The sequence below is a fragment of the Carlito syrichta genome, unplaced genomic scaffold (genome assembly GCF_000164805.1).
Source record: "Carlito syrichta isolate Samal-C Ts95f unplaced genomic scaffold, Tarsius_syrichta-2.0.1 Scaffold305880, whole genome shotgun sequence".
In the NCBI taxonomy this organism is placed as follows: Eukaryota; Metazoa; Chordata; class Mammalia; order Primates; family Tarsiidae; genus Carlito; species Carlito syrichta.
In genome coordinates this window covers 147603-161353 of record NW_007249976.1, presented here as the reverse complement: position 1 = coordinate 161353, position 13751 = coordinate 147603, and the positions used below count along the sequence as shown (strand labels likewise).

Genomic DNA, 13751 nt, shown 5'->3' with positions numbered 1-13751 from the left:
GCCTGTAGTTCCAGCTACTTGGAAGGCTGAGGTGGAAGGATCACCGGAGCCCAGCAGGTGGAGGCTGCGGTGGCCGGGAACAGCCACTGCACTCCAGTCTGGGTGACAGAGTGAGACTCCAACTCAAAAAAAAAAAAAAAGAAAGAAAGAAATGCATTTTTCATCCGGGTTCGGTGACTCAGCCTATAATCCCAGCACTTTGGGAGGCCAAGGTAAGTGGATTGCCTGAGCCCATGGGTTTGAGACCTTTTGTCTACAATAAAATAAGAATCAGCTGGGCATGGTAGCACACACCTGTAGTTATAGCTACTTGAAAGGCTGAGGCGGAAGGATCACTGGAGTACAGCAGGTCGACACTGGGGTGGCCCTGAGTGTGCCACTGCATTTCAGCCTGGGCAACAGAGTAAGACTCCAACTCAAAAAAAAAAATGTTATTTTTCACCGGGCGTGGTAGCTCACACCTGTAATCCCAGTACTTTGGGAGGCAAAGGCGAGAAGACTGCCTGAGCCCAGGGTTTCGAGACCAGCCTGGACAACTTGGCCAAATCTCATCTCTACAATAAATCAAAAAATAAGCCAGGTGTGGTAGCGCACGCCTGTAGTTCCAACTACTTGGAAGGCTGAAGCGGAAGGATTGCCTGAGTCTAGTAGGTCAAGGCTGTGGTGGCCGTGACTGTGTCACTGAACACCAGTCTAGGCAACAGTGGGACTCCGACTCAAGAAATGTATTTTTCTTTCTTTCTTTTTTTTTTTTTCAGTTGGAGTCTCACTCTGTCACCCAGACTGGAGTGCAGTGGCATGCTCCCAGCCACCATAGCCTAGACCTGCTGGGTTCCAGCGATCCGTCCGCCTCAGCCTTCTAAGTAGCCAGAACTACAGGCACGCGCTACCACACCCGGCTAATTTTTGATTTATTGTAGAGATGAGGTCTCGCCAAGTTGCCCAGGCGGGTCACGAACCCATGGGCTCAAGCAATCCACTCACCTCGGCCTCCCAAAGCGCTGGGATTATAGGCTGAGCCACCGAGCCCAGCCAAGAAATGTATTTTTCACCAGGCACAGTGGCTCACGCCTATAATCCCAGCACTTTGGGAGTCAAAGGTGAGAGACTGCCTGAGCCCACAGATTTGAGACCAGACTGGGCAACTTGGCGAGATCCCATCTGTACAATAAATCAAAAAATTAGCCAGGCATGGTGGCGCATGCCTATAGTTCTAGCTACTTGGAAGGCTGAGGAGGAAGGATCACCTGAGCCCAGCAGGTCAAGGTTGCGGTGGCCATGAGTGTGCCACTGCACTCCAGCCTGGGGCGACAGAGTAAGACTCCAACACACACACATACACACACACACACACACAAATGTATTTTACACCATTACTGTGTACTTGGAGGTTTCTTCTATCAGCCAGGTATGATGCAAAAATATATTCTGAGAGTAGTAAAAAATCCTAGGAAAATAATAAAAATATTAAGAAGTTATGGCCCACATTTCTCAGAAGAAATCCTTCATTCCATAGCCCTAATTAATATTGTAAGGTAAAGAAAGATTTCTTCAGATAAAGACAAGGTCTCCTATAATTTCTGGCACATAAATAACGATAATACTCTAGTCCCCAAAAAGACAAAACTGACCTAAAATCACCTCCAAAAAGGGCTTTTTGTTTAGAAGATGAAAACTAATGTATTCAAGAAATTTGTCAATTTTTATCAAAGGAAGTTCATGTTTCCACTATCCACATATGTCTGGCAAAAAAAAAGAAAAAAAAAATTAAAATGTGACTGCTGCTTCAAATATGAATGACAGGTAAATCTCTGTGCTGGTTCACTAGAGGTTTATATGCCATATGTCTGAATACAAGGAAAGATTTTTGCCCCAAAATTATCCCTCAGAAAAGAAATGTGCCACAAAAAACCTTGTACATGAATGTTCACAGCAACATTATTAAAATTAGCTAAAAAGTGAAAACCTAAATGTCGATCAGTTGAGGAATGGATAAACAAAATGTGGTATATCCATACAATGGAATATTGTTTAGCCATGAAAAGGAATGAAGTACTGATGCATACTAGAATACAGATGAACCTTGAAGAAATTCTGCTAAGTGAAAGAAACCAGATACAAAAGGCTGCATGTTCCATTTGTATGACATATCCAGAACAGACAAATCCACAGAAACAGAAAATCTGTATACCTAACCCTTAACTGTACCCCACAATATCATAATAAAAAATATTATTAACAAAAAAAAAAAGAAACAGAAAGTAAATTAGTAGTTGCCAGGGGCAGGGAATGGGAAAATGGGAGTGACTGCTAATGAGCATGGAGTTTCTTTTTTTTTTTTAAGTTGGAGTCTCGCTCTGTCGCCCAGAGTGGATGAAGTGCAGTGGCACGCTCCCAGCCACCGCAGCCTTGACCTGCTGGGCTCCGGCGATCCTTCCGCCTCAGCCTTCCAGGTAGCTGGAACTACAGGTGTACGCTACCACGCCCGGCTAATATTTTGATATTATTGTAGAGATGAAGTCTCACCAAGTTGCCCAGGCGGGTCCAAACCCGCGGGCTCAGGCAATCCACTCACCTCGGCATCCCAAAGCGCTGGGATTACAGGCTGAGTCACGGAGCCCAGCCGAGTATGGAGTTTCTTTTTGGGTGGCTGCAAATGTTTTAAACTCAGAAAGTGGCGATGGTTGTACAATTTTGTAAATATACTAAAAAACACTTAATAGCTGGGAGTGGTGACTCATGTCTATTATTCCAGCACTTTGGGAGGCTGAGGCGAGAGGATCACTTGAGCTCAGGAGTTTGAGATCAACTGGGCAGTATATATTAGTGAGATCTCATCTCTACAAAAAAAAAAGAAAATCTAGCTGAATATGGTGGCGCATGCCTGTAGTCCTAGCTATTCAGAAGGCTAAGGTGAGAGGACCTAAGCCCAGGAGGTAGAGACTATGGTAAGCCATGAATGATTATGCCACTACACTCCAGCCTGGGTGACAGAGTGAGACCCAAACACACAAAACAAACAAGCAAAAAGCCACTTAATTGTACACTTTTATTTTTTTTAGTTGGAGTCTCTCTCTGTCGCATGCTGGCTAATTTTTGTTGTTGTTTATTTATTGTAGAGATGAGGTATCACCCAGTTGCCCAGGCTGATCCCAAACTCGTGGGCTCAGGCAATCCTCTCACCTCAGCCTCCCAAAGTGCTGAGATTACAGGTGTGAGCCACCATGCCTGGTCACCCACAACTTTTTTTTTTAAGATAAGTTTTTTTTGTTGTTTTTTTTTTTCAGTTGGAGTCTCACTTGTCGCCCAGGCTGGAATGCAGTGACATGCTCACAGCCACCCTAATATGAACCTGCTGGGCTCCGGCAATCCTTCAGCCTCAACCTTCCAAGTAGCCGGAACTACAGGCACGCGCTACCATGCCTGGTTAATTTTTTTTAATATATTGTAGAGACGAGGCCTTGCCAGGTTGCCCGGGCTGGTCTGGAACCCATGGGCTCAGGCAATCCACTCGCCTTGGACTCCCAAAGTGCTGGGATTAGAGGCTAAGCCACTGAGCCCAGCCAATAAGTATTTTTGTATTTAAAAAATATTTTTAGTTTATATATTATGGTATCATATTTTCACACCTAAAATATTAGCAAAAAGTTCTTAATATTAACCACTCACTGTTCAAATTTGACTTACACACTATGCATTGTGACTAACTGCTATTTATGTCTTAAGTCTCTTAATTTATAGATTTGCCTTTTTTTTTGGAGTCAGAGTCTCACTGTGTCCCAGGTGTGAGTTCAGTGGCATGCTCATGCCACCATAGCTTTGACCTGATGGGCTCAGGCAATCCTTCCACCTCAGCCTCCAGAGTAGCTGGAACTACAGGTGCATGCCACCATGCTCGGCTAATTTTTGATTTATTGTAGAGATGAGGTCTTGCCAAGTTGCCCAGGCTGGTCTTGAATCCCTGGGCTCAGGCAATCCTCTCACCTCTGCTTCCCAGAGTATTGGGATTTCAGGTGTGAGCCACCATGCCTGGCCAGATTTGCCTTTTTTAAAAAAAAAATTATTATTGAGATAACACTCACATACCATAAAATGTAGGCTTTTAAAGTATACAATTGGCCTGGCTCAGTGGCTCAGTCTGTAATCCCAGCACTTTGGGAGGCCAAGACGAGTGGATTGCCTGAGCCCGGGGGTCTGAGACCATCTGGGCAACTTGGTGAGACCTCATTTCTGTAACACATCAAAAATTAGCTGGGGAGCCGGGCTCGGTGGCTCAGCCTGTAATCCCACGCCTTTGGGAGGCTGAGGTGAGTGGATTGCCTGAGCCCGTGGGTTCGAGACCTGCCTGGGTAGCGAGACCTCATCTTTACAATAAATTAAAAAATCAGCCGGGCGTGGTAGCGCATGCCTGTAAGTCTGGCTACTCGGAAGGCTGAGGCAGAAGGATTGTCAGAGCCCAGCAGGTCGAGGCTGCAGTGGCCAGGAGCGGCCACTGCACCCTAGTCTGGGTGACAGAGTGAGACTCCAACTCAAAAAAAAAAAAAATTAGTTGGGTGTGGTAGTGCATGCCTGTAGTTTCAGCAACTTGGAAGGCTGAGGTGGAAAGATTACCTTAGCCCAGCAGGTGGAGGCTGCGGTGACCATGAGCGTGCCACTGCACTCCAGCCTGGGCAACAGAGTGAGACTTCAACTCAAAAAACAAACAAAAAAGTTGTGAAGCGGGGCATGGTGGCTCACGTCTTTAATCCTAGCACTTTGGGAGGCAGAGGCAAAAGGATTGTCTGAGCCCACAGGTTTGAGACCAGCCTGGGCAACTTGGCGAGACCTCATTTCTATAATAAATCAAAAAATTAGCTGGGCAAGGTGGTATGTGCCTGTGGTTCCAGCTACTTGGAAAGCTGAGGCAGAAGGATCACCTGAGCCCAGCTGGTCAAGATTGCAGTGGACATGAGGGTGCTACTGCACTCCAGCCTGGGCAACAGAGACAAAAAAAAAAGAGTTGTGTAGATTCTAATTCTTCTACATTCTCTCCTATTAAAGGTGTCCCCTCAATGACTATATTAAACAACTGAATGAGGTGTATGGGATAGACATTATCTTGAATCTCAAGCAATGCTAGCTTTGCATGTGGTACTAGTAAAAGGTCACTTGATTTAGTAATGATCCTCAGGATCAGAACTCACAATTTCATGTGCTGGATGTCAGTTATAAATATCCCTCTTAAAATCAACAGTCCTAATGTTATACAAATGGTTTTTCATGACTTGGGATAAAATTTCCAAAATTAGCCGGGCTCGGTGGCTCAGCCTCTAATCCCGTGCCTTTGGGAGGCTGAGGTGAGTGGATTGCTTGAGCCCGCGGGTTCGAGACCCGCCTGGGCAGTGAGACCTCATCTCTACAATAAATCAAAAAATCAGCCAGGCGTGGTAGCGCATGCCTGTAATTCCGGCTACTAGGAAGGCTGAGGCGGAAGGATCGCTGGAGCCCAGCAGGTCGAGGCTGTGGTGGCCGGGAGCGGCCACTGCACTCCAGTCTGAGTGACAGAGTGAGACTCCAACTCAAAAAATTAAAAAAAAAAATTTCCCAAATTGCCAATATATTATACACAGATTCAAAAGTGCTAAATAGCAAACTGATGATTCAAAAAGTGACCCTAGCGGTGATGATGATGTTTGTGAAAAATCTGGAAAAAACTGTTTCATCAATATAAAAATGGAAAAAAAGCAATCATTCCTAGGTTAAAATTTTATTGATGTAATTTAAAACATGCATATACAAGTAAATTGTTAAATATTTTAAGGAAACATTTGACTATTTTTGCTACAGTCTTTCTTTTGTTTGATTTGTTTTGAAATAGGGTCTCTCACCCAGGGTGGAATGCAATGGCACAATCCCAACTCACCACAGCCTCAACCTCCTGGGCTCAAGCAATCCTTCCACTTAAGCCTCCTGAGTAGCTGGGACTATAAGCTTGCACTACGGTGCCTGGCTAACGTCATTTTTTTGTAGCAGTGAAATCTCACTATGTTGCCCAGGCTGGTCTCAAACTCCTGGGCTCAGGCAATCCTCCCACCTCAGCCTCCCAAAGTGCTGGGATTACAGGTGTGAGCAACCAAGCTTGGCTGATGCTCCATTTTATAAGAAAAGAAACTGAGGCAGGCTGGGTGTTAAGTAACATAAGAGTCACTGAAAAGTATTGTGTAAATTCAGAGGAGGAAGAAGATTACTTCTAGTTGGTAAGATCAAGAATCACTTAATGGAAGAAATAGCATCTAAATCATGCTTTGGGGCCAGGTGCAGTGGCTCAAACCTGTAATTCCAGCACTTTGAGAGGCTGAGGTGGGATTACTTGGGCCTAGGAATTTGAAACCAACCCGGGCAACAAAGTAAGACCCCATCTATACAAAAAATAAAACTTAGCTGAGCGTGGTGGCACATGCCTGTAGTCCTAGCAACTTGGGAGGCTGAGGCAGGGAGGATCCTTTGAGCCCTGGAGTTGGAGGCTAGAGTGAGCTACGATTGTGTCATTGCATTCCAGCATGGAAAAAAGAGGGAGGGAGAGTTTGTTTCTAAATAAATGAATAATGCTTTGATGAATTTCAAGATTTGTGTATGTAAAGATGCAGAGTAAGATAAAACAGTAGGTCTCAGATAGGAAAACTCTAGAACTCTTTTTGAGTCATTCCATTACCCAGATACAAGCAAAATAAGGCTACCAAAGTAGGACCAAAGCTCCCCACACTAAGTATGGCATAAACCTCAAAAACACCCAGGACACAATAAACACAGGGTCCACACAGCTCACACAGGTCTCCATTCACTGTGTTACTACTAACATGGTGAGACGATATGGTCACCTCCAAACATGATAAATTTATCTTATCCTAAATTAACATTTGTCTTCATAAATGTCTTGAAACAATTAGGCTTCTCTCCACACCAATGTTTACAGGTGTTTAATATTTATTAAAATATAGTACAGCTGGGTACAGTGGCTCACACCTGTAATCCCAGCACTTTGGGAGGCCAAGGCAGGAGGATTGCTTGAGTCCAGGAATTCAAGTCCAATCTGGGCAACACAGAGACCTCCCCTCCACAAAAATTAGCCAGATGTGGTATTGTGTGCCTATAGTCAGTCATAGCTACTTGAGAGGCTGAGGTGAGAGAATTCCTTGAACTCAGGAGTTCAAGGCTACAGTGAACTGTGACTGTATCACTGCACTCCAGCCTGGGGGACAGAATAAGACCCTAAAAAAATAAAAATAATTAAAATAAAATAATAGTTAACAATTTTCCCTACTGAAATTTGATACGATTTTCTTTGAGGAAGAATGAATAAATATGATTCTCTATAAAGTTGAGTCTTAAAATTTTTTTTACATTTTTTGAAAAGAATGTTCCAGGCCTGAAAGGAACTTTCAAGATCCTCGATTGCGTTATAAATGTAACACTCAAGGGCCCAGAAGTTAGATGATCTCTCCAGGACCGTTAAAAACAAAACAAAACAAGCCGGGCTCGATGGCTCAGCCTATAATCCCGCACTTTGGGAGGCTGAGGTAAGTGGATTGCCTGAGCCCGCGGGTTCGAGACCCGCCTGGGCAACTTGGTGAGACCTCATCTCTACAATAAATCAAAATGAGCCGGATGTGTTAACGCACGCCTGTAGTTCCAGCTACTTGGAAGGCTGAGGTGGAAGGATCGCCAGAGCCCAGTGGGTCAAGGCTGCGGTGGCCAGGAGCGGCCACTGCACTCCAGTCTGGGTGACAGAGTGAGACTCCAACTCAAACAAAACAAAACAAAGTAAAACTACCCCAATAAGTTAAGTTTTGTCAGACATCTTTTCTCTTAATAATACTTACATGGTTTGTCTAAACTCTCTCCTACTCACATTTAACTACATGAATTGATACGTACCTTGTGTAAAGAAACCTAGAGAATTAGGTTTCTGTTCTGTCCCTGCCACTAACTACATGACCTTGGATAAGACACTTAATTGCTTATTGAAATATCCCTAAAATAGAATGTTAGTTGATATGAAATCCAAAGGACTGTGTCTTTGAGATTCTGTAAATTTAAGGATTTGAAAACTTTACAGGAATAGAAAATGTGGGCTGGGCTCGGTGGCTCAGCCTGTAATCCCGAGCTTTGGGAGGCCGAGGTGAGTGGATTGCCTGAGCCCGGGGGTTTGAGATCCGCCTGGGCAACTTGGCGAGACCTCATCTCTACAATAAAAATCAAAAAATTAGCCAGGCGTGGTAGTGCACACCTGTAGTTCCAGCTACTTGGAAGGCTGAGGCGGAAGGATCGCCGGAGCCCAGCAGGTTGAGGCTGCGGTGGCCGGAGTAGCCACTGCACTCCAGTCTGGGCAACAGAGTGAGACTCCAGCTCAAAAAAAAAAGAAAAACAAAAAGAAAATGTGCAATACTTTCATTTCATACCCACTGCTCAGTAGTAACTACTTTGGAAACATATTTTATACTAATATTAAGGTGCTAGAAGGTAAAATGCCTAACCAAAACAAATAGTATGTCTAATAGATATACAAGAATAACAGGTGGTAATTCAGCATAAATATGCACAACTCTCTAAAAAAAATGTCAAGGTCTTTCATGAACCTCTAAATGCTTCAGGATTCCTCACTTCTAGAATTACAGTAACTTTCTCCTTTGTAATTCACTGTAGTATTTTATATATTCACACACTGGCGCACACATATATGATTCATGGTCATATAAATTAAGGCTAGTTTCCACAACTGTCATAGAGGATTATTTTGTCTTTCCTGTTTACATGAAGTAATTACAGAAGAAACCAGTGGGAAGATTACAATAAGATCTAGACCACAAACTAAACCTAAAACTTGAAAAGCAATTTACAGCTGGATGTGGTAGTTCATGCCTGTAATCCCAGTACTTTGGGAGGCTAAGATGCGAGGATTGGACCATAGCAAGACCACATCTCTACAATTAAAAAAAAAAATTAGCCAGGCATGGTGGTGCGCACCTGTTGTCCTAGGTACTCGGGAGGCCGAGGTGGAAGAACCGCCTGAATCCAGGAGGTCAAAGCTACGGTGAGCCATTATTGTGCCACTGTACTTTAGCCTAGATGAAAGAATGAGACCTCAACCCAAAAAAAGAAAGAAAAATTAAAAAAAGAAAGCAATTTACTCAGTGAGGCTTTTAAGTACATCATATTTCTGTTCTTTTGTTTTGTTTTGTTTTTTTGAGTCAGAGTCTAACTCTGCTGTTTACGCTGGAGTGCAGTGGCACACTCATGGCCACTGCTGCTGTGCTAAGGCAATCCTTTCAGCCTCAGCCTTCCAAGTAGCTGGAACCACAGGCAGGTGCCACCACGCCTGGCTAATTTTTAAAATTTATTGTAGAGACAAGGTCTCATCAAGTTGCTCAGGCTGGTCTCAAACCCTTGAGTTCAGGCGATCCTTTGCCTCCACCTCCCAAAGTGCTGGGATTACAAGCATGAGACACCATGACCAGCACATTTCTGTTCTAAAACAGGAGCTTGTAGAGATTTTTTTAAAAAGACATCTTTATCAGTTTTCTGCAGTGAACTTCCTATATGAAGACATCAATAGATGGCAAATCTCAGGAAAATAGTTTCATTCTTTGCCTTCCCCTCAAACAATCAAAAAGAAACATAGAGAATACAATAGTTGTGCAGCTGCTATATTGAATATGAAAAAGGAAAAAAAAAAGCAATAATAATCCCCTAACTGGGACCTGTTACTACTATGTAGGGTTTCAGTTTTTCGTGTAATTAACAACACAAGACCAAATCTAGCTTTTTTTTTTTTTTTTTGAGCTGGAGTCTCACTCTGTCGCCCATGCTGGAGTACAGTGGCACGCTCACAGCCACCACAGTCTCAACCTGCTGGGTTCAGGCAATCCTTCCACCTCAGTCTTCCAAGTAGCCAGAACTACAGGCATGCACCATCACGCCTGGCTAGCTTTTTTATAACTAAAGATTTTGGGGGACTGAATTTGTTTTCATTTATATTTAATATGACTACCACAGTAAGCTCACTTACTGTCTATTAAGTAAGAACAGAGTTCTACAGATAAGCAAAGATTTTACAGACAGGTGCTATCATGAGACTTAATAAGATGTTTGTTCAGCTGGGCTCGGTGGCTCAGCCTGTAATCCCACGCCATTGGGAGGCGGAGGTGAGTGGATTGCCTGAGCCCACAGGTTCGAGACCTGCCTGGGCAACTTGGCGAGACCTCATCTCTACGGTAAATTTAAAAAATTAGCCGGGAGTGGTAGTGCGTGCCTGTAGTTCCAGCTACTTGGAAGGCGGAGGTGGAAGAATTGCTGGAGCCCAGCAGGTCGAGGCTGCGGTGGCCATGAGCGTGCCATTGTACTCCAGCATGGGCAACACAGTGAGACTCCAACTAAAAAAAAAAAAAAAAAAAAAAAAAAAAAAGATGTTTGTTCAAATATAAATTTATTCAGAAAAAACTGACTGTTAAGAAAGTTAAGAAGATGTCCTCATTAACTTGTAGAATACTAGAAAAAAGATGAAACCAAGGTCCTCACACCTATAGTCTCAGCTTGAGAGGCCGAGGTAGGAGGATCCTCTGAGACCAGGAGTTTCAGGCTACAGTGTGCCATAACCACACCTGTGAATAGCCTGGGCAACACAGTGAGACCCCATGACCAAAAAAAAAAAAAAAAATCAAGTCAAAAGATGTCTTTGTACTTTATTATATAATAAAGTCATCATGGCCAGGCTCAGTGGCTCAGCCTGTAATCCCGCACATTGGGAGGCCGAGGTGAGTGGATTGCCTAAGTCCATGAGTTCGAGACCCGCCTGGGCAACTTGGCGAGACCTCATCTCTACAATAAATCAAAAAATTAGCTGGGTGTGGTAGCGCGTGCCTGTAGTTCCAGCTGCTTGGAAGGCTGAGGCGGAAGGATCGCCGGAGCCCAACAGGTTGAGGCTGCAGTGGCCGGGAGCGTGCCACTGCTCTCTAGCCTGGGTGACAGAGTGAGACTCCAACTCAAAAAAAAAAATAAAAATAAAGTCATCGTAAGTCATTTGTTTTTGTATTTCCTTGCTTATTTATCTATTAGGACTTCGCAGTCTAGTACATTTTGCGCTTTTGGCTTTAATAACTAAAGCCAAAGGACATTTATTTTTTTAAAAAGTCAAAGTATATGTACTGATATCTGAAACTCACTTTGAAATGTATTTTTTAAAAAGATGAAACGAGGAATAGATGATTAGCTATGATAAATAGGTATAGTGAAATGTTAATTATAGAATCTAGCTGATGGTTTATGGATATTCACTGTAAAGTTCTTTAGACTTTTCCAAATGTTTAGGACATTTCTACTGTACTGGGATCTCTTTGTAAAGAAGTAGACCCAAATGGTATTACATAGAAATAACACCAATGTCTTAAGATACTACAGAGAATACTGAGACAAACTGTTCTTTAGAGTACAAATCTGTGGGTATCTGGATCATGCCAAGACCCAAATAATTCAGAAACATATGATACAACCATGTGTATATGCATACATGTCAAAATAACATGCAAAATTTGTTTTATATATATATATATCCATCAACACCTAGGGCTCAGTTATCATCCCTAAGTTATCAATGAGTTTAAAATGCTAAGTTCTAAGAACCTTTTAACAAACAAGATTTTTAATAAAAATTACCTATATTTGGTTTATATAATACAAGGTTTTAACTTTGCTATTAAAATAATAATATGCTGTAAAGTGTACTACTAATACTTACAGGGTGTAAAAGAAAACAGAGTTTCCAAATACTTAGGCTCCTAGAGGAAATGAAAGAATGAGTTTTTGGAAATTTTATGTACAACACAAAGGTTTTAGAAGGCAAACCTGCTAGATTAACTTATATCTGAGGCTGGGGGGGGGGGGGCGGGGACTTTCAGTGCTTTAAAGCCCAACAATGACTCAATCTCCCCATCATCCAAGTTCTAATCTAAAGGGTTGTCAATAGCACTTGGTAAGATCGGCACCTAATTACATTCTATCATTTCTCAGGTACACAGAAGATGCTTTAAATCTAATTACCTATCAACAAAAGAATAATAATAATAATAATAATAATAAAAAGAACAGACCATTAAAGGGCACAAGGTGCACTAAAGAATAAATCACTGGCTTGTCTGAAACCGAAGAATATTTTCTACTTCATGAATATCCACAAATCACTGTGATAAAAGAAGACTTGAGTGGAGTCAGCAGTTCTGTTTCCCCCAACCCCACCCACACTAATTTGTCCCGTCTCTGTAACAGCTGAGTACACAAAGATAATGCACCTGGGGGCAAGTAACAGGTCCCAGCGTACAGCCCACCCCTCTTACTCCCCCTCCTAGGAGACATCTGATTCCGATATGCCACATACACACTTTACCTCACCTTGAAGACAGAAGCCCTGTGTTCTGCACAACTCGCTCGATATTCCCAATGCCCTATCCACAGCGTACGCTCAATCACACTGACAAAGGGACACACGTTAAGTTCTATAGAAGTAGTGCAAGGTCTCAGGGACGCTTGGGTCCTGCCAATGACGGTTAGAAGTTACTCCTTCCCGTTCCATGCCTCCATTTCCCCCTTTCGAACAAACAAAAGAACCACCCCTGAACATCGATGCATTTGAGTTTCGCGCACCAACGGCCTACCAACACCGGGGGTGGGAGGCGAGCTGACCACAGCACGGGAACCTCCCGAGGGGCCCGGCCTGCTCGGCCTCAGCGCCCGGGGGGCCGGCTGGACGTTAGCGCCGAGGTCCGCAGCGTGGGGCCCACGCGGCCGTCGCCGCGAAGTGCTCGCGAAGCGAAACCCCCGGGCCGCCCCAGCCAGGGTCCAGCTGGGGGAGGGAGGAGGGCACGACGACAGATGGACTGGAGTAGGCGCCCTCGGATCTCCCGGGAGGCCACACGGCTCCCCGCCGCCAAAGAGCAGCACCCGGCTCCAGACCCTCGGGGCGGGGCCCCTCTGGCCCCAGCGCCAGGCCGGCCGGCAGGGAAGCGGGGCGAGCGGGGCTCCGACCCCGGGAGTTCGGGTCCTGGCTCGGATCTTACCATGGTGAGGGCGGTGGTGGGGCGCGCCCGCGCTCCGACTCCGCTGGGGTTGGGGCTAGGGTCAGGGGAAGGGGAGCGCCGGCCGCTCTGGACCTGCTGCCCCCCTGACAGGAGCCGCTGCCGCTTCGCCTTTGGCCAAGATGGCGGCCCCGAGCCACGTCTTCAACCGGAAACGGCGCGGGTCAAAGGGCGGAGGGCGGGGCCAGGGGATGGGGAAATTGTGGGTACGGCTCTGCTGCTCCGACGGGGGGCAGGGGGCGTCGTGGGATTCGCCCACGGCTGTGGAACCTCACGCTCGCTGCCCTTGCACAGTCATCGTTTTCATTTGTTTTGTGTCGCCTCTTAAAATGTATAAGCTGCTCTCACGGCCACTACAATTTAATATACGAAATAACCCGTGTGCATGAGGGACTAGTATCCAGAATATATAAAGAACTATAACAACTTTGCAAAAAAAGACAAATACAATATTCCAACTTAAAATCGAGCTTCCTCTGCGAAATAGAGTAAAAAAAAATTAATGGGTGAAGGATATGAATAGACATGTGTCCAAGGGAGATGTACAAAAGGCCTATCAGCACATTATAAAAAATGTGGGCCGGGCTCGGTGGCTCAGCCTGTAATCCCAGCATTTTGGGAGGCCGAGGCGAGTGAATTGCCTGAGCC

The 13751-nt window shown here is 44.6% G+C and overlaps 1 protein-coding gene across 2 annotated transcripts in view; it reads right to left on the bottom strand.

The window, feature by feature from the left end:
- ARCN1 (archain 1) overlaps positions 1–13273 on the bottom strand; it is a 36208-nt gene extending 22935 nt beyond the window's left edge. The window contains exon 1 of one of the 2 annotated variants that reach the window (XM_008062911.2): positions 13086–13273. In XM_008062911.2, the coding sequence (XP_008061102.1) occupies positions 13086–13088 (3 nt within the window). In that variant the 5' untranslated portion in view covers positions 13089–13273. The remainder of the gene's footprint in view (positions 1–13085) is intronic. The other variant, XM_021714936.1, reaches the window with a different exon arrangement.
- Positions 13274–13751: the final 478 nt, after the last annotated feature.